This window comes from Spinacia oleracea, chromosome 1 (assembly GCF_020520425.1).
Source record: "Spinacia oleracea cultivar Varoflay chromosome 1, BTI_SOV_V1, whole genome shotgun sequence".
NCBI classification, from domain to species: domain Eukaryota; kingdom Viridiplantae; phylum Streptophyta; class Magnoliopsida; order Caryophyllales; family Amaranthaceae; genus Spinacia; species Spinacia oleracea.
In genome coordinates this window covers 58,650,535-58,670,148 of record NC_079487.1, presented here as the reverse complement: position 1 = coordinate 58,670,148, position 19,614 = coordinate 58,650,535, and the positions used below count along the sequence as shown (strand labels likewise).

The window sequence follows — 19,614 nt, the reverse complement described above, 5'->3', positions numbered from 1 at the left end:
CTTTCATAAGTTCCATATTTTTTTTCATGACTTTCATCTCTTTAGTAAGTGCTTCATTTTTCTCATTGGCCTCCTTTGCCTCAATCTTTGCCTCATTAGCTTCTTTTCGCAGTTTTTCTCCTTCACTGAATGACCCATATAATGATGTAATAGAGGGGCTTACTCCCTTGCCACGATCACGACCGCGTTTACCAATGGGTTTAACTTTTGCATAGATTTCTTCATCTTTCATCTTTATTTCTCCCGCCTCACGTTGCGCTAAAAGCTCTTTCATTTTTAACTGCGCAAAAAAAATCGTTAAACATTAATAAAAGATTGAGAAACACATAACCACTACATATTGCTTCATAGAAGCCTTTATTTTTCAAGTTCTAACATTGGCTTATGTAACTAACAGAAGTGTTGAAACGATGGGAAAATTAAAATGCATCAACAATTAGCAATTAGTATATATATCAAAGCATTCATTTCTTACCATTGTTTCTTTTGCCACTTTAGTAACCGGTGTCTTATCATTTTTTGAATGAGTTTCCTCGTACAATTTCAGCATGGTCGCATTACTTTGTCACGTTCGAACTAGTATTACAAAGGAAAAATAGATTAGCAAATTGATATTTTACTCTTCTTTTATTAATACAAAAATCATAGCAAGCAGAGAGTATTACCATGTCTTCAACTTTTTGAGCAAAACTCTTTGTACCAGCAGTGTGTCCGGCATCTTGGTAAGATCGATTTTCGATATTTCTTGTACTCTTACCCTATATTATGTAAATTTAATTGGAAAATGAGAAGTAGAAAGATCGGGGAGGGATATACGGAAAAAAAATTAATATTATACGTAATTACCTTAAACTCGTCTGATCCAAAGTACTCAACAAGCCATTCCCAGTCATCTTTGTCAACATTTGGTGGCCTGTTTTCTTCTTTAAGCCTCTCCTCGTCTGTGCTCTCAATATCATAATAATCAGCTTTAAGTCTTGCACGATAATTCCTGTATTTTTTATTCAAAGACCCCATGATGTATGTTTTCCTTTCTTTTTTTATTTTTTCACGTTCCCCTTCATCTTGATCATCCTCAAGTCCAATATCGAATTTTTCCTTGCAAACAAAAGTACAACTCTTAGTAAAACAAATACAACACGAAAAATATATGAAAATTATTCATAACGAAACAAGAAAAACTTATACCAGAACAAGATCCCACATCTTCTCCTTATTCTCTTCTGGAATTTCTGAAAATACTTTCAACTTTTGAAGTGGGGCATTAAGAGGATCTCTAACAAGGGAGCCACAATAACTTTCAAGACAAGCTCTATTCACACCAATAGGTTGGCATTTTATGTTGAAATCCACTTTTTTCTTCTCACCGGGTCTCATTTTTTCCATTTGAAGATTTCTTGTAGGACCTCTAGGAGTGACAGTCTTGTATGTTTTCTTCTTTTTCTTGTTTGCTGTAATACATGTATATATAGTTTAAACCTGACTCAATACCATTGCAAAGAAGAAAAAATATTAAATTAGAGAGTATAAAATAAGCCATACCAGAATTATCCTCTTCCCCCTCCTTGTCAGCAAGTGTCTCCTCATCATGATTTCTCAACGTGTTTGAAATGATATTATTTTCTTGATCTTCTAAACCATAGTTTCTTGTCTCGTCTAGATCGTTACCGCCTTCTTGATCTTCTAAAGCATTATTATCATTGTTCTCAACAAGTTGCCTCTCATCGTGCTCTAAATCAAATGTATCTTATGTTAAGTATCAGAATATGCAGATTTAATACATGTTTTGAAATAAAATATTTACCAGACTGATAGGTGGCGGGTGGGATAGGGGGAATGTGATGCAATTATTAATATAATGCTTATTTACCAAATAAAAAGAATAACTTATACCTCCGTGGAGACTATTGTTTTGCCTATCCTTTAACGTCTTTTGTCGTTGAAGGTCTAGCAAACGTGAATTAAAGATTCGTCAATTTCTAACAAATATGTACTTTAATCATATACGAAATAACATTCAAACTCTAATGAGAAAATAAATTAACCTTCTTGTAAAGTTGAGAGGATTGCTTTAATTGTTTCCACTTCTTTTGTTCCATGTGTTGCTTGTTTTTCCTTGTTCGGTCTTGATCTTAATAACTTGGCAACTGACATTGGTGCAATAAATTTGTTTTTTTTCCCTCCTCCTTTGATCTCATTATTTTTAACCTGAAAAAAAGAAATCACATAAAAAGTAAGTGCTTTCTGACATTTGATAAGCATACAGTTCATATTGGATGGAAAAGTTGACCAAAACATTAAATTATATTTTAACAAAACCATGGATGGAGTTGTGTCCATCTGAAAAATCTGATAATACTAATATTTGTTGCTAATGGCAGAGATGTGAGAAAGAAAGGGAAGTGACGCGGCTGGTTGGTGGTGCAGTGGTTACCGGTGGTGTTCAGTTTGTTGGAAAATTGATCAGTTTGCAACATTTAGATGTCTCAAACAATGGTTTAACAGGAGTTACACACAACTTTTGTTGGTGTACCTTGGAAAAATAAGAACATGCAACTCTTAAGTCAAGAGCAGGTTCAGATCAGTGTTTGTGCAGGCTGTTTATGCTTGTTCTGGTCAGAGTTGTGTTGTGAGACATGAAGTGTGCTTGCACCGTGGGATTCTAGTGTTCAGAGTTCTCAAGGAATTATATTTGCAAGGCAACCAATTTTCGGGTTCGGTACCATTTGATATTAGCCTATGCCCTCACTTGCTTAATGGCTGGAGTTGGATGGATAATTCTTCGGGGTCAACATGTCCGAGGTAAGGAGGGGCGGAAGATTTTTGCTCAATCACCATTACAAGCTGAAGGTAAGGCGATTATCCATGGATTGAAGGTTGCTATTAGTACTGGTGCTACTGCTATAAAAGTTCATACAGACTCAGCCCTTCTTTGTGCTGTTTTGAAGAATTGGTTCAATTGCACGCCCGAGTTAGTTTCAATAATCACGGACATCAAGGCTATAAGTAGTCAGTTTTCTGTTTGTAGCTTTTGTAAGATAAGTAGGAAATCTGTTTTGCTAGCTCACCAGTTGGCTGTAAAGGCCAGGAAAGGTGAGACAATGTAATTTTTTTTCTGTTTGTATCCCTTGTCAAAAAAAAAACAACTTTAACCCCCCAAAAAAACTATCTAGGAAGTAAGAATCAGGTAAGGAATGGCTTTGTTGCAACATCAAAGACCTTAAATTCACAAATTCATCTACATAAGCCTCAATGGAGCTAGTTTGGTGGAGTTTATTGAAGTTTTCAACAACATTATCACCTATGACATCCTTAAATCTTGCACACAAGTCAATTACAAATTCTGTCCAATCCACATTACCCCTGACAGCAGTATAACTAGACATCCAAGTTTCAGCCTTATTAATCATGTTCAAACATGCAAGATCAACCTTCTGGTCATCACTAATGTTACACAAAGTGAAATACTTACTGCACTTTTTAATCTACATTCGAGGGTTTGACCCTTCAAACTTTGGAAACTCAAGTTTAGGAACATACCCGAGGTTTCTGGTGGAATTGAAACCCGAATCTGATCTTCTGTCATAACCATCTCTTCCACCATTTTTTAATAGTTTATGGTTTTTTCTTGCAAGATTTTTTTATATATTTGAAGTGAAATATAAGTGACAAATTACTTTAATCTGGATACATGAAAACAACAAAAAAATTGAACAAAAGCAGCAGTATAAGATCCTCTAAGAGCACAAAAAGGCTAACGAGTTGTGTAAATCTCAGATTCAAGACTGAAACGCAGGGATCATAAGTTCCACACAAGCAACGTCAAAGAACCATGTAATAGCTAATGAGTTTGCCAAAACCAAAACACTCCAATCTCACAGAAAAAGCATAAACGAAGCGAATACATCTAATGCTTACCTAAACTAAACAGAAGAAAATAGCAATGCTGCTAGTACTAAAAGCACCAATTGGAGGCTAATTAGAAAAGGGGTTGGGCTGAGGATGAGAATTTTCACCAAATCTGCTAATTACTAACAATACCACTAGATTTGACGGAGGAGATAAATATCACAACAGCTTGTGCAGGGTTTTGCAAGTCCAACATAAACTTCCTTTTACTCAACTGAACAAGAGGCATCCCATCAGACCAAGACAAACCAACTCAGAACAGGAAAACAACACTAAACTTTCAAGCGCATTTAACAGAAGCAAGCAAGCAAGCAATAGCAAACTAACATTCAGCTTCCCAAAACCAAACTAACAGTCAATTTTCCAAAACCAAACTAACAGTCAGCTTCCCAAAACCAAACTAACAGTCAACTTCCCAGAACAAAACTAACAGTCAACTTCCAGGCGCATAAAACAGAAGCAAGCAATAGCACCCAAGATAATTCTAGGCTAGAAATATAAAATAAACATCAACAACTGAGAAGAAAGAAATATAATAGCATTCAACAGGAGACTACAGGCAAGTAATAACCAAAAGAGTAGATGGAGAGAAAGAAAGCATCAAATAAAGAAAAGAGAAAAAAAGATAAAGACAAAAGAAGGAGAGGAACAGAATGGATGGGCAGTGAACAAGATGAAACACGGAAGTAGAACGTACCTTTTTATTTGTAGTCATAATTTGAGTTTGATCCTCATGCTCATTTTCCTCATCCTCGTCAGGCACATAGTCACCATCTTTCTCAAGTGTAAAATTAGATTTTTTTTGTCTTTTATGAGGTTTTGAGCTATCCACCAAACTTGTCACACAAGCAGCAATGCGCTTTATACCTAAAGTTTGCATTTTCAGTTTGTTAGATTTAATAATCCTGAGTCTTTGTTGTTCATATTCATTTGGAGTCGTATCATCATGATTAGAAGGCGTCTTCCCTCCAAATCTGGACATTTTAGTGCTAAGAGAAAAAAAGATGTTATTAGAAATAAATACAATTATTATAAATCAAATTTAAAATAAAATCATAACATTGTGTCTGCATTAATGAAAATGTAGGCAGAAGAATGCATCTTATTAAACACGTGAAGAATTTTATTATGGTGGCAAGAAAAGTTGGCAAACAAATTCATCAAACAATCTAATCAGTCACTCTTAACGTAAACGGCGTGGTAAAAGGCAAGACAAAAGAGCAATTTACCAACACAAATATATTCAATGTAGAAAGCTTAAATTGAAACACAATTGAAGTTCATAATTAATAACATAACAATGAAAATGGCTAATAGGAAAATAGGTATCGAGCATATAATCAGCTTCGTTCTATTCATTTAGCTCCGGGACATCATAAGAGTTTCTTGGTGTAGTCTTAACTACGACCTTCCAATTGGGCTTCACAACATCATCGACATAAAACACTTGTTGAGCTTGAGAAGCTAAAACGTAAGGATCAGTAGCCAACACTTTTGAAGTATTGGCGCTTACAAACTCAAAAGAATCTGTAATGATTCCTCGGCCCTGGGTATGAACATCCCACCAATCGCATTTGAACAAAATGACCCGATTTCCTCCAATATATTGAACTTCTATGATTTCTTGCAAAAGACCATAATATTCTAGATTTGAAGCTCCACTTTCTCCCTTCACAACAACGCCGCTATTTTGTGTTTCTCTCCCCCTTTCACTGTCCTTAGTGCGATACATCGACCCATTAACCATGTATCCATTGACAGACACCACCGCACGATCTGGACCTTGTGGTAATGATATTAAATTATTGGTCGCACTTGGATGTTTTCTCTTAGACAATGTTGTGACCTATAAATAAACAAAATATAGGTTATAGAGGATTGCTACAATTATAAAACGAAACTATTAAAAAAGGACTTCGTTTTATTAAAATTCTTACTTGATCTCTAAACCATTGAATGAATTTTCTTTTACGTGAAGAAACCATCCCCGTGGCATTTGTCGCATCGCGATTGTACTCACTATGATAAATATTTCAATAAATTTATACAATTTTACCATAAAACGGAGAGTATATAGAATGGAACACAAACTACAAACTTACTTGATGAATGGTTGCACTTCTTCACAATTGTTCAACACATAATACTGAATTTCTTCTCATTCCTTTGTACTAAGTAAACGAGGATTTTCCTTCCCAAATGCTTTACCTCTTATCCCGAATATAGGAAGGCAGTCAGTTGAACTAATATCATCATCACCATCATCATCATAAATTCTATCTTGCTTGTTGAATTTTGTTTCTATATCATCCATATATCTTGAACAAAATGTCAAGCACTCCTCTAAAAGATAACCTTCTTCCATTGATCCCTCCGGGTGACCTGTATTGCGTACATACCCTTTTAGTTTGCTAAGATATCTGTTAAGTATGTAGAAACACTAGTAAGTATTTTACTATTATCAACCAAAAAAAAGAAATACCAAATAACATAACTTCGCATACCTTTCAATGGGGTACATCCATCGATACTGAACTGGCCCGGCAATCAAAGCCTCGCTTGCAAGGTGTACGGGTAACTGCATCATAATCACAAAAAAGGATGGTGGAAAAATTCGTTCCAACTCACAAAGGGTAACACCAATTTGCTCTTCGAGTTTCTCTAACTCGTCAATCTTCAATGCTTTAGAACATAACTCTCTAACAAATTCGCTCAACTTTATAATTGGAGCGGACAATGATACGGGCCAGTCACGTATGGCAAGAGGCAATAGATGCTCCAAGATAACATGATAATCGTGACTTTTCAACCCAGAGAGTTTACGCTCTTTAAGTGAGGAATTTCGTGAAATATTTGAAGCATACCCATCCGGAAATTTCACACTAGTCAAAAAGTTACACAGATTCCTCTTTTGCTCCAAAGATAAGGTAAAAGGAGCTGGTAGGAACTCTTTTGGGATCTCTGTTGGATTATTAGGATCTCTTATAGGATGCAATGACTTTCTAATGTTCATTTCCTCCAAATCTAAACGTGCTTTCATATTATCCTTACTTTTCCCTTCAATATCTAGCAATGTCCCAAGTAAAGTTTCACATACATTTTTTTCAATGTGCATCACATCCAAATTATGGCGTATCAAAAGACTACTCCAATATGGCAATTCAAAGAAAATGCTTTTCTTTCGCCATAATTTTGTTTTCTTTTGCTTCTTCTTTGTGCGTAGCCTCTTTTTTGAAGTATGTTTTGAAGCAGCTTGTTCATCATTAACCTGTTGTAGCAGTTCCTCACCAGATAACTGCTTAGGTTTTGGTCTCAACTCTTGCTTCCCATCAAAAGTACTTCCATCGTATCTCCACATATGATCCATAGGTAAAAATCTACGATGACCCATATAACAATGTTTTCCCCCATTTGACAACCACCTAGAACAAGTATCACTGTTACAAGAAGGACAACCAACAGCTCCTCCAGTACTCCAACCAGATAAATCACCATATGCAGGATAATCACTTATAGTCCACAGCAAAGAAGCAAACATTCTAAAATTCTCTTTCTTTGAGGCATCGTATGTTTCAACACCAACTTCCCAAAGCAACTTCAACTCCTCTATTAGAGGTTGCAAGTAAACATCAATTTTATCTTTGGGCCCCTTAGGACCTGGGATAAGCATAGAGAGAATGAAAGATTGTTGCTTCATGCAAAGCCATGGAGGCAAATTATACGGGATAAGAACTACCGGCCATGTACTGTAGGGAATATGTCCATTTCTAAAGGGGCTAAACCCATCACTTGCTAAACCGAGGCGAACATTTCGAGGCTCGGAGGGAAATGTTGGATATTGTTCATCAAACGATTTCCAGGCTTTGGAGTCCGCTGGATGTCTCATTACTCCATCAGGATCATCAACACGTTCATCGCTATGCCATCTCATACTTGCAGCGGTTTTGGTTGACATGAAAATTCTTTGAAGCCTAGGGATCAACGGAAAATAACGCATTGTCTTGCTAGGAATCTTCTTAGGCTTAGATTGTGAGGTAGAAGATCCGCTACCTGGTTCATTCTTTTTCCATCTAGAAGCATGACACTTTACACATTCCTCTGCATCGGCATGCTCCTTCCAAAATAACATGCAGTTATTAGGACATGCGTCAATCTTAATGGACTCAAGCGACAAGTTCTTTATGATCTTTCAAGCGATAAGATTCTGGCAAAGTGTTATCCTTAGGTAATGCTTCTTTGAATAGGCTAAGAACCATTTCCAAACTTTTGTCGGGTATTCCAGTTAAGCACTTTATGTGAAATAACTTAACTAAGAAGGACAACTTTGAGAATTGCTTACAACCAGGATATAGCTCCAACTCAAGATCACCCATCAATTTGTAAAAAGCTTCTGCTGCATCTTTAGGATCTCCACCTTCACTTACTTTATTTCTCTCTCCCTCAACATCATTTTCTAGCGGTACTCCAAATGCCTCATGTAGCATATCTAACATTTCATCATGCTCATGCTCCTGGACTTCATTTGACTCGTTTATGTTATTGTTATGAGTTGTCTGATCACTGATGCTTTCCCCATGCTACAACCAGCGTGTATAACTCTTAACAATTCCAAATTTAAGCAAATCCAACTCTATTTCATCTCTACATTTTCTCCTTTCGTTGTTGCATTTCACACATGGACAAGGCACCACATCTTTGACATTTTTTTGTGAAAAAACAAACTCTATAAATTGTTTCACACCAACCTTATACCTAGGGTCATTTTTTTTGCACTGCATCCACTCACGACTCTTTGACTCCATAATGTCCTATTTAATTATCATAGAATAAAGAAAAAACAGAAAAAATAAGGTAATTATAGCACATAAGTGGCAATCATATATATATACAACACACAACATGTGATCAACCAAGTAACAATTTAAAATCAACCGAGTATCAAATATCATGAAAAAAAACATCTCAACAAACACCTAAGACATTATCAACCTACTAGATAATTCAACCTTATTATGCATCAAAATCATAAACACCAGAAAATCTTCACTGATACAGTAATGCCCAAAATCATCTGACTGATTATAGTATAGTTCTAAGTAAACTTTAGTTTTCTTAAAAAATCCAATGGGTATGTTTGAGTTCATTCCTGGTCACAGTTTCTAATTCCATTCACAAATTAACACAAAGTCCAGTAAAATTAATTTCACAAATAATCAATTACAAAAATTACAACTCGAATTCAAAGCATAATCAATTGCAATAATTCCAACTCGAATTCACAAATGAACACAAAGAATACGTAAAATTAATGGAAGATTACATCAATTGCATTAGTTCCAACTCGAATTCACGAAAAAAAATGGAAATTACTGCACTGCTATGGAACCAACTCGAATTCACGAACAAATAATGGAAATTACTGCACTGCTATGGAACCAACTCGAATTCGCGAAAAAATAATGGAAATTACTGCAAGTACCTGAATTCGTGCAAGCAAGTTGAATTCGTCACTCAGTTCCGAAGTCCACAAAATCGAGATGGAAGTTTTTAATCGTCAACAATTATTCTCTGCAAGGAACCAATCGATATTTTTGTAGTTTCTATATCCCAGAGAAAAGAAAAAAAAAACCCTAATTGTAGTTTCTATATCCCAAATATTGCGGGATTTTTTTTGGAGGGAATAATTGTTGAAAACTAAAAAATTCCAAGTCGATTTTAAGAATCCAGCAGAATATGGAATTTGCAACCAAAAAAAAAGAAAAATTTACAACAAGAACAACAAGAATCGCGGAAGGAACAAAAGAGGAAAGTTCAGTTACAATCAAGAAGATGGACGAATTAAACGTTTTGCCTAAAAATAAGAATACAGCCGTTAGATTATAAAACGCTTACAAAATAATCACAATACTTACTTTGTCACATTGGTTACCTCAACCCATACGTAGCAGAGCAACCCGGGTTCGATCCCGTTGTATATTTTCTTTTCATTTTTGGTATTTATTGTTGTCAATCTAATTTTATTATTTTTGTTGTCCTAGTCCTTTACTTTTGACCTTTTATGAAAATTCTCATGTACCAATTGCTTTACATATGATGGTTCGATTTTGAATTATTTTTTTACAACTAAGAATTAGGTTGGGTCATAATCGAGTTGTGTCATATTCATTTTTGTTTGTCATATTCAATTTTTTCATGTTCAATATTTTTCACAAGATTCTGTTTTATTCGAATTATTTTGACTTACTTCAGACAAAAAAGAAAAAACTAGATAATTTCTGATAAATTAATTTAAGTTCAAATAATATTAATTAGTTTATAAAAAAATAAGTTTTTTTTAGACATTTTTACACATAAATATGTTTGGTTCGGGCAAAATAAGTTTTTTTGAGACAAAATAAATTCAGATAAATTCAGTTAAGTTCAAATAATTTCGAATTAACTCAGATAATATAAGTTCAGACAAAGGAGTCAAATACAACGGAACCTAAACTTTACATTTTGACTTTTAATGAAAGAGTTCTCATCGTGAAAATTTAAAGCAAGTCGAGTTGCCTCTCCGACTCAGGTTCGAATATATATATATATATATATATATATATATATATATATATATATATATATATATATATATATATATATATATATATATATATATATATATATATATATATATATATATATATATATATATATATATATATATATATATATATATATCATTTTCTTTTGGTTAGTTCTTCTTATCTCATAAATATTTTATAAACTTTAGAGAATATTTGAGTTAAAGTTCATATATATTACAAAAGTTTCGGAAAATACTAAAATTTAATTTTTCGATTTTGATATTTTTGACATTTTATGCGTAATATATAGCTCATACATATGTAGCACGGGCAAGGTTTACCTTTTACTTTTGTGCACAGTATTAGCTCTTGTGTAACATGAGTAACTTGAGCTTTACTTTTCCTTTATTTATTCATTTATTTTCTTTTATTGTTTTTTATTTCTTCATTTTCTCTTAAATATTTTTAAAACTCTAGCCAATATGTGAGTAAAAATACATATTTATTAAAAAAGTTTCAGAAAATAATAAAAAAATCGGTTTGATGGTTCATTTCTTGGTCATTTTTTGCACATAGAATTGGGATGTGTCATAATTAATCGAGTCGTTTCATATTCGAGTTTGTATGAAACGAAATAGTTATTAAACGGGTGCATATTTGCGAGTTAATTAGTTCAATAACAGATAATAATTATGTTGTATGAAATGTTTAGCATCATACTCCTTCCATCCCAAACTACATGTAGAATTCATTCATATGTGTATAAAGTGGTATGAAATGAAGAATGAAACTAAGATGGTATAAGAATTCATTCATATGTGTAAGTTGTATGAAATTAGGATTGAAACTAGGATGGTATAGCTTCTTGGTTATACGGAAACGAGAAATTGAAAACGGAAACGGATAAAAGGATTACGAGGAAATGTTTTTAGACGTTTCGAAACCATTTTATCGTTTCGCATTTTCAAAACGTTTTAGAAACCACATGCTCGTCAAATCTATCACTTTTGTGGAACAACATATAGCTTAACTTAGAATTAATTTGATTCTTAATACCACATGTTTTGTTCAGCATGGCAAACTAAATACCCCCATAACGACTAACTTAGTAAGTATTTAAGAAATTAATTAACATTAACTAGCTTATTCAATTGATTAAGTAAATTTGACTTCTTCGAATGAATAGGATATGTATCGAATTGGGTCTTGAGCTCAATCAGCTAAGATAGTTTTCAATAAGGTCCTATCTTTTTACTCTTGTAATATACAAGACTTATCAAGTACAATCAGTTCATATAATTAAGTTTTAATGATGTAGATCGATCAGGTCCAATCAGATAAATTATATTTAGAAGAAATTCAGGTATAATAATGTGAGCATACCGCACGCACAACTTAGTTATAACGTGCATGTGTCGATTTAGATCAATTGTTTTTAACAAATTAAAACATAGCCAATAAGTTAATCTGACATGGAATTATATCACCTTAACATAAAAACAAAGAGAGTAACTAAATAAATAACTTACTTATTATTTCAGATAAAGTAATTTTTTATGACTCGATTAAATAGTTAAGTACTCCCTATACTATATCTAATAAGATCCATTAGTTTCAAAAAGTTATGTTTGAATTTACAGTTAATTCAAATACAGTACTATATAGTTTAAGCAACTCGAAAGGATGAACACCCAATTGGATTTTTAAACAATTCCGATTCTGAAACTGAATAATCACTTATTTAACTAACTCCTAATTAGGAGCACTTATCTTATAATTTTTTAATTTTTTAAAAAATCTTAAAAATAATTTAACCCTCAATTTAGCGGGAGCCAAAAGCATTAACAAGCGGGATTATATTTTGAGATGCGCGCCTCCCAAAATCTCATCTCCTTCATCCAAAACAAAAAAAACAAAAAAAAATAACTCTCAACCGACTTCTACTCCAGAAAAGATGAGAGAATACCCCCAACTTCATCTCTTCAATGGCTAGATGCTTTACTTCGCAAATCTTTGCCAGATTTGTCGCAAAAATCACTTCCAAGTAAGTCAAATAGATGTGCTAATCAACCGGATGCACAGACAATTAGCAAATCAATTCCAAATAATCAAATCCATGGACAAAGCTCTGTAACGTTGACTTGCGTTCCATTGCCGGGAAATCATTATCTGATCCTTTCGTAAGGCGTCTCAGTTTATTCTACCTCCCAAAGATCTACGGGTAGTTTTCTCTTTCTCCTGCGCCTTAATTATTACCCCCAAATTTCTAGGGTTTATTTAGGATTATCGTCATAAATCGAATAATCTTTGAAATACAGTCTTATTTCAGGCTTGTTAGTTTTTTGAATTTTGTAACCCGATTACTCAATTCGATTGTGTTTGTTGGATTAATTTTGTTTAATTATACAACCTGGTTCGTTTTTCCCCTCTTTGGCTGGGTGAAATTTTGTTTCGGACTTTTTTCAATTGAAGTAACAATTCGTATTTTTGCCTAGTTCATATTTTTAATAACTCAATTTGATTCTTTTTATTTATCTCTATGGCTGTGTGCAATTTCTACTTGTATCCCTCAATGCAATTACTGTAGCATTTGCTTGTTTTTTGAATTTTGTTAAATCATCATCTAGATTACTGGATAATCTTTGCGATAGTTTTTTCCGTTTATGGTTGGAAAAATCAGTTTCTTTTCGTAATTTAGTTTAGTGAGTTACATTAGTGGTTCTTGTAAATTAATTTTTGGTACTTTTTTCAAACAATATTCTGTTCAACTCGAACTTGGATGGTTCAGTTTATAACAGAGCCTTGTAATCCTCAATTGTAACACAACTAGTAGTTTCCTCTAGTTCTAGGTTGATTTGGTAAACAATTTTGATAAACATAATAGGATAAATAGATAGTTTTTGAATGTGAATTGTTTATCTGGTGTTGTGTGTGTGTGTGTTTGATTGAATGTGCAGCAGCTGATTGTGATGTTGGAGGGTCATCTATGTGTCTATTACTGTATATAGTGTTTTGCTTCTCTTGTTTCTTTTAACTACTAATAATAATATTCAGTAGTTATCAAGTGCCTCGAGACTTCCAGGTACGCCTCTTTGCTTCAATGGTTACTTGATGTCTGATGTCTGAGTTGAACTATCCTTTTATTTTACGGTAAACGCTACACTATTTTCTTTCTGGTTGTGATTACGCATGGGTCGGATACTCAGATGTTATAGCCTTATCTGCAACTGCAAACAGTTTGTTGCATGAGAAGCTTGACTTGAATAATTTAACTTTACGCCATCTGTAGTTCGTTAGAATTTTGGTTACTACAAGAGAGATTTTAAGACCAAGTACTTATAATATGTTTCAATATGTTTCAATATGCTTTATATGTGTCTTACTTTGGTGTTCTTTTTCATCTTAGTTACTTCAAGAGAGCTTTTAACTTTTTAAGACAGTTTGGATTCTCATTTTTAAGCAATTGCTAGAAGTGCGTTTATATGGCACTAGCTGAGCAAAGCACTGCAACTTCCACCCTGGTTTTGCTCGACTACTGTGCCGTTGCTCATTAGGTTTGTTGCCTTGAGTTGTAATGTAACAATTTGTTATATGTTCATTCTCAGAACATGTTCGGCTTAATCTGCTTTCTGACAGAAAGAAATAGCATGGACCATAAGTTGTTTCCTACTTATTACTGTGAGACTATCTGAAGGAGGCGTCAGTAGCTAAAATGTCCAACCTTTCACCAGTTTATATATGTCCTTTCTTTGATCGATGAAATGCTCACTGGTAAATGCAGATACATCTAGTCATCTGATTTTGTTTAACTTATTGTTGGCTTATTTTCTGAACTTTTTCCCTTTCTGCAGCAAACCCCAAAAGGGCCCGGCTGTTTCACGATAAATCACTGGCAAGCGAGGATATCTATGAACCATTTGTAAGGTTAGAATACGAAGACTCTTGTTAGATAATTACTTTTCTCAAACGCTTGCCTGCTTGTATAACTACTTGCCTGCTTGCTGTTAATTCTGGTCAACGTTACCAGAGTTGACTTTCTATGTTTGTGTCGTTTTTTTCTTTATCGTTTGTTTGCTATCTTATACGCTTACTTTTGATTTCTTTAAGTCTTGTTGCATCTTTATGTAGGATGCTTGATTGCTTTTAATTTTATTTCTTTCTATTTTACATACTTAAACAGAGTATTACTTTAGTTTTGTGAACTAGAAGCACTATTTATTAAGTGGAGATTTACATTCACATATTTGTATGATTATGTTCTGCCGACACAACCAAGTATACAGGTTTATACAAACTTTTGAAAGTCTCATATCGTCATTTGAGTTCTACTCTTGTTTTACAATCTCGGGTCTGATCTCTAGCTTTCAGCTCATATCAGCAGGTACTCTTCTGGTCAACATGTTATGTGGTACTTAAATCTCCTAGTGTATATATGTAGAGATGATGCAGCGTTGCAGCAGCTGGTCTGGGTGTCCATGCTGAGATGGGCTTGTTATGTTCTGCTGATTTGCTTTCTTTATCTGAGCTATTGCATACTTCTTTGCAAAACATTACCCATTCTTGTCTGCATAACTGTGCTGATGATGGGGTGCCGGCTAAGTCCTTGCACACCTGCTGGTTCAGTTATATATATCTGCTTCCTTCTGCACAATGGTGCTGCTGATGGGCTGTGACGTGGGTCGACTTCACAAATACCTGCCGGCGAGGACTAAAAGTGCTGCAAAGGATGGTTGAAGCATATATAGAAGAAACGTGAAATTTTCAGTTTGTAACTTACTAGTTTAGACCTAAGTTGATTGCTAGTTTTTGGTTTTTTTTTGTTTTGTAATTTTCTTCGTTTAGCTTTGGTACACTAACTTTATTTCATTCCTTTCTTACCCTGCCTTTGGACTCGTATTTTGTTCGTACACAATCAACGGAGGCCTTCTAGTTATCCAAGTGGAGATGATTATAATCAAAACCTTCCAAAAGCTTCGCTTAAGCGACTTCATACCTTATACTCCATATCTAAATTTGAGTGAGGGAAAGACAGGGGTTTGGTTATCGTCAACGAGCCTCCCAGAAAAAGCTTAGAGATAAGTGCAAGTGTATTTCGCTTGCTGAAAGGTACGCACATTGCGCTACCCTTCAGAGTAAGAGAGACCCTCTCTTACCCATCCCAGCTAATAGAAGTTGCTTACTCTCCTAGTAGCGAAGGAAAAGGGCAGGGCTCTTTTTTCGTTCCAAGCCTTCAGTCTGTCAGGTACTTATCAAGACCCACGATTAGCAGGATAAGCGCTAGCGCTTCGCGTTCTTTCTATCCCATTGGAGATTTCTGGGCGGATTTGAAGAGACTGAGCAGCCTTCCCTAATGAAGTAGTCCACCGCCCTAGTAGGCGCTTCTTCGATTCTTATTCTTTTCCCTGGCGCAGCTGGGCCATCCTGGACTTGAACCAGAGACCTCGCCCGGATAAAGGTCTAGGTTAAGTCCGGAGAGAGGGCTTCTATGGAACACCCTAATGGGCAGGCTTCCTTTGTCTTTAGGTTACCGGGCTTTCTCCAGGAGGTTGGCCGCCTATCCTAGATCTTCCCATTTCCAATAGGATCCCGGGCTCGATCTGGGTCCGGGTTCCTCCCTATGCTCCCTCGGCGCGGGCCTACCACGCTTCGCGCCTGCGGCGGGCCGGTGGTGGGAATTGGGGAAAGTCGGGCCAATGCTCATGGGTATGGGTCAGGAACAGTATGAAATTTCTTTTCACTCTTATGAGATGGGAGGAATAGCGTAGTTTGTTTCGTACCCGAGTTAAAGACTTGCCTTTCTTTCCAAAAGCTTCTAATAAGCGAGTAAACAAAAGCTTCGCTTAAGCGACTACATACCTCTTTATAAAAAATTCTCAGTCTAGTTCGCCACAAGGGATGAAAGCAAGGAAGGCAGTTCCAAGAATGAAAGGTCTATTAGTCCTTGTTCTCTTTTCGTTATCTGCACGAAGCCGTCTCACAGGGTCTCGATAGCAAGGTTCTTCAAGAACAAAAGGATGGCCAATCGATGTTTAGGATGGAGCAATCACTAACTCAAACACTCAAATATCTCCCAAGCTTAAGACTTCAGTTTGTTGTGTGACTAAGTTTGGTTGAGCTTGTATAAACTTTACTTTGTTTTTTGGTTAATAAAATTTCTTATATACCAAAAAAGGAAAAAAAAAACAAGCTATAAATCGCATATTTTATTCAAAGGAAAAATTGGTGCTAAATTGTGATTAGGCTTTGTGTTTGAGTTTAGCAGAGATAAAATATTTGAATAAATTTACAACCGATTCAGGTTGGGTTAAATGAGTTGAGATTGTAAATGGATCAATTTAAATTGGTCACGTGTTAATGGTTGTAAATGGTTCGAGAATAACGGGTCACATGAGGTCACAACTTGATATGTATTTATACTTACCCTCTTATATAATTTAACAATATTTAATAGGATGTTGAGCTTGATATAGTTTTGTTAGTTGTTTTAAAGCTAAAATGTGAGGAACCCAACAATATCATGTCTTGAATTTTCTATATAGACTTTTGCAACATATATTTAGAAGATAGTTAGTATGGTAATTTATATTTTACTAGTGTTACAAACAACTTTTAGGGCAATCTAAATTTCAATAATTGTTGAAAAGACTTTTAGAGGCTACCTAAACTTCACTAATGCAAAAAATTAACATTTTGAGGCAAACATTATTTTAATAATGTTAAAAGTACTTTTTAGGGGCAACTACAATTTAACTGATGCTAAAAAATGTTATAGAGACAACCATTATTTTCTGACGCTAAAAAAAATGTTTTAAAAGCAACCATTATTTCATTAATGCTAAAAAGTACTTTTTAGGGGCAACTAAAGTTTAACTGATGCTAATTTTTTTTATAGGGGCAACCATTATTTTCTGATGCTAAAAACATGTTTTAGGGGCAACCATTATTTCATTAATGCTAAAAAGTACTTTTTAGGGGCAACTAAAGTTTAACTGATGCTAATTCTTTTTTTTTTTTATAGAGGCAACCATTATTTTCTGATGCTAAAAATATGTTTTAGGGGCAACCATTATTTCATTAATGCTAAAAAGTACATTTTAGGGGCAACGTATATTTAATTGACGCTAAAAAATAGTTTTAGAGGCAACTGTTATTTCATTAATGCTAAAAGGTACTTTTTAGGGGCAACTTAATTTTTTTTGATGCTAAATAACCTTTTTATGCTAAAAAGTACTTTTAGGGGCAGGCTAAATTTCACCGACCCTCAAAGTAACTTTTAGAGGCTAGCATAATTAACTAATGCTAAAAGACACTTTTAGAGGCCATAAAAATTGAATTGCCTCAAAGTGTTGCCTCCGTATCTAAATTTTCTGGTAGTGTTAGGAATAATAGTATGACTTAAATTCTAACATACTCCGTTTTTAAGACTAACCCGAACAAATTAAAAACTCCAACAATCACGAATAAAACCGAACACAAACTCCGTTTTTAAGGCCAAAATATTGGCCCAACAGACCAACATATAAAATACTAAAACCCTAATATCACCAAATTAGCCAGCCCCAAACCTCTCATTCCTTCCAACCCTAATTCTCTCTCCTCAAGGCTCCCACTCTCTCCCTGGCGGCTGCCTGCCTGCCTCACCTCGCCGGCGGTCGTCCCCTCAATCAGTCATCTTTCATTCTCGGTCTCCCCTACTCTCCTTCCCTGCTTCATAAAAAATTCAAAGGTAATAATCTCTTACTCTCTTAATTTCTGTATAGTTTTCCCTTTGATTCATCATTTTTTTGTTTAACTTTAATCGACTGGTTTGAATTTGCTTTGATTTATGGTTTGAATTTGCATTGATTTATGGTTAGAAATATGGTGATTTATGGATCGATATTTTGGTGATTTAATGCTCGGATTTTCTTTGATTATTTGCTCGTATGTGAAGTGATTATTTGTTCGAATTTTCTACGCTTTTGTAATTCGAATTTTTGAATTTTAATTGATTTGTTATTTTTAACTTTTTATTTGTTTTAGTTCTTCATTTCAGTTTCTTTCTTTCTCCATTTACATATCTGAATTGTTTTTTTTTATTACAGGGCTTTAATAAAATGTCAATGATCTTGAAACCATTGAGATCGAGGAGTAATTTAATGATCAAATTATCGAGGTGGTGCTAATCCGAGTCGCTGCTGACTTGCTGTTGCTTTGGAGCTGCTGGCTGCTGCTATTGTTGTTTTATTTTATTTTAGAACTAATTCATAATTTTTGACTTTGATTCTAACTTTGTTCTCTTAAATTTTAATGGTGTTGGTGATCCGATTAAGGACTTTGTAATAATTAATTTATTGTTAAAGATTGGTATTAATTGCAAATTGTTAGTTTAATGGTTGATTTAGGTTTGGTACTAGTGGTTCATCGGATGATTCGGACCCTTTCGGAGGTTCGTCGGATCGGATCGGATTTGGACCTCTGGTGGGTAAATGGATCGGAGTCGTATTTCGGAGTTTCGGACTCAGAGTCGGATTCGGATGCAATTCTGGGCTCCAAATTATAAATGGATCGGATTTGGAGTTTACTGATTTATTATCTAGGCTGGGTCAAATATGTGAAATGCTTATTTGAGAAAATATGGCTATATTGACTCAAGGTGAATATGTGAAACGCTTCAATGCTCCGTAAGAATAAATGATACTCTCAAGCGAATATCACACTAAATAAAGTTGTTAAAGCTAAGGATAAGATGTCATAAGGATTGAATTTCTCTTTTCAGTACTTATATATCTAGGGTTGCCAAACCCAGTGGGAGTTAGTGTTTACATCAAACAAACTCAAGAATAGATATACAAGCGACTCATAGAAACAAAGGGTATTGATTCTACCACAAATCTGAGAACATATGGTTGTTGCTCTAGATAATGTCTTTTAGAAAGTGGGAGAAAAATGACCTTGAAGTGAACTTTGAGTCAAGCAACAAACAAATGTAGGATAATTAGGAGTCTTTGGAAAAGCTCCGTACTTAGAAGTCTTTGTAAGAGCTTCACGAAGACTTTAGAAGTGCTTCAAGAGAATCCTAATACTCAAAGCACATGAGTATTGTCTTTATAGACACTAACGTTTGATGGTCAATACCTAGGTAAATCATATAAGGAATAGA

General features: G+C 34.6%; 2 protein-coding genes and 1 long non-coding RNA gene across 6 annotated transcripts; 2 read left to right on the top strand and 1 right to left on the bottom strand.

The window, feature by feature from the left end:
* Nucleotides 1–6,067: 6,067 nt before the first annotated feature.
* LOC130464795 (uncharacterized) lies at nt 6,068–8,038 on the bottom strand. The gene is made up of 2 exons (XM_056834024.1): nt 6,414–8,038; nt 6,068–6,329 (listed from the first exon to the last, which is right to left on the bottom strand). Exons 1-2 carry the CDS (start codon nt 8,036–8,038, stop codon nt 6,068–6,070), a joined length of 1,887 nt encoding a protein of 628 aa, XP_056690002.1.
* Nucleotides 8,039–12,275: 4,237 nt separating this feature from the next.
* Nucleotides 12,276–15,383, top strand: LOC110793098 (uncharacterized). Of its 4 annotated transcripts, XM_056841261.1 has the most exons (4): nt 12,285–12,693; nt 14,078–14,243; nt 14,324–14,396; nt 14,851–15,383. In XM_056841261.1, the coding sequence occupies exons 2-4, from the start codon at nt 14,234–14,236 to the stop codon at nt 15,143–15,145; spliced, it is 378 nt and encodes a 125-aa protein (XP_056697239.1). In that variant the 5' UTR covers nt 12,285–12,693; nt 14,078–14,233; the 3' UTR covers nt 15,146–15,383. The 4 variants fall into 4 exon arrangements, 3 of the variants coding, with proteins under 3 accessions (XP_056697239.1, XP_021853626.1, XP_021853625.1); XR_002534607.2 differs by having other exon boundaries at nt 12,276–14,243; nt 14,841–15,378; XM_021997934.2 differs by having other exon boundaries at nt 12,290–14,243; nt 14,911–15,383.
* A 2,455-nt stretch (nt 15,384–17,838) lies between these two features.
* LOC110793095 (uncharacterized) lies at nt 17,839–18,851 on the top strand. The gene is made up of 2 exons (XR_002534603.2): nt 17,839–18,198; nt 18,557–18,851. It is a non-coding gene; the product is annotated as an uncharacterized lncRNA (long non-coding RNA).
* Nucleotides 18,852–19,614: the final 763 nt, after the last annotated feature.

Bases quoted from the DNA above. Each gene is read 5' to 3' on its own strand.
- LOC130464795 (XM_056834024.1), bottom strand. From the start codon at position 8,038: ATGTTATTTTGGAAGGAGCATGCCGATGCAGAGGAATGTGTAAAGTGT. The intron at 6,330-6,413 runs GTATGCGAAGTT...CATACTTAACAG, and splicing joins TGGATGTACCCCATTGAAAG to ATATCTTAGCAAACTAAAAG.
- LOC110793098 (XM_056841261.1), top strand. The intron at 14,397-14,850 runs GTTAGAATACGA...AGCTCATATCAG, and splicing joins ATCTATGAACCATTTGTAAG to CAGGTACTCTTCTGGTCAAC.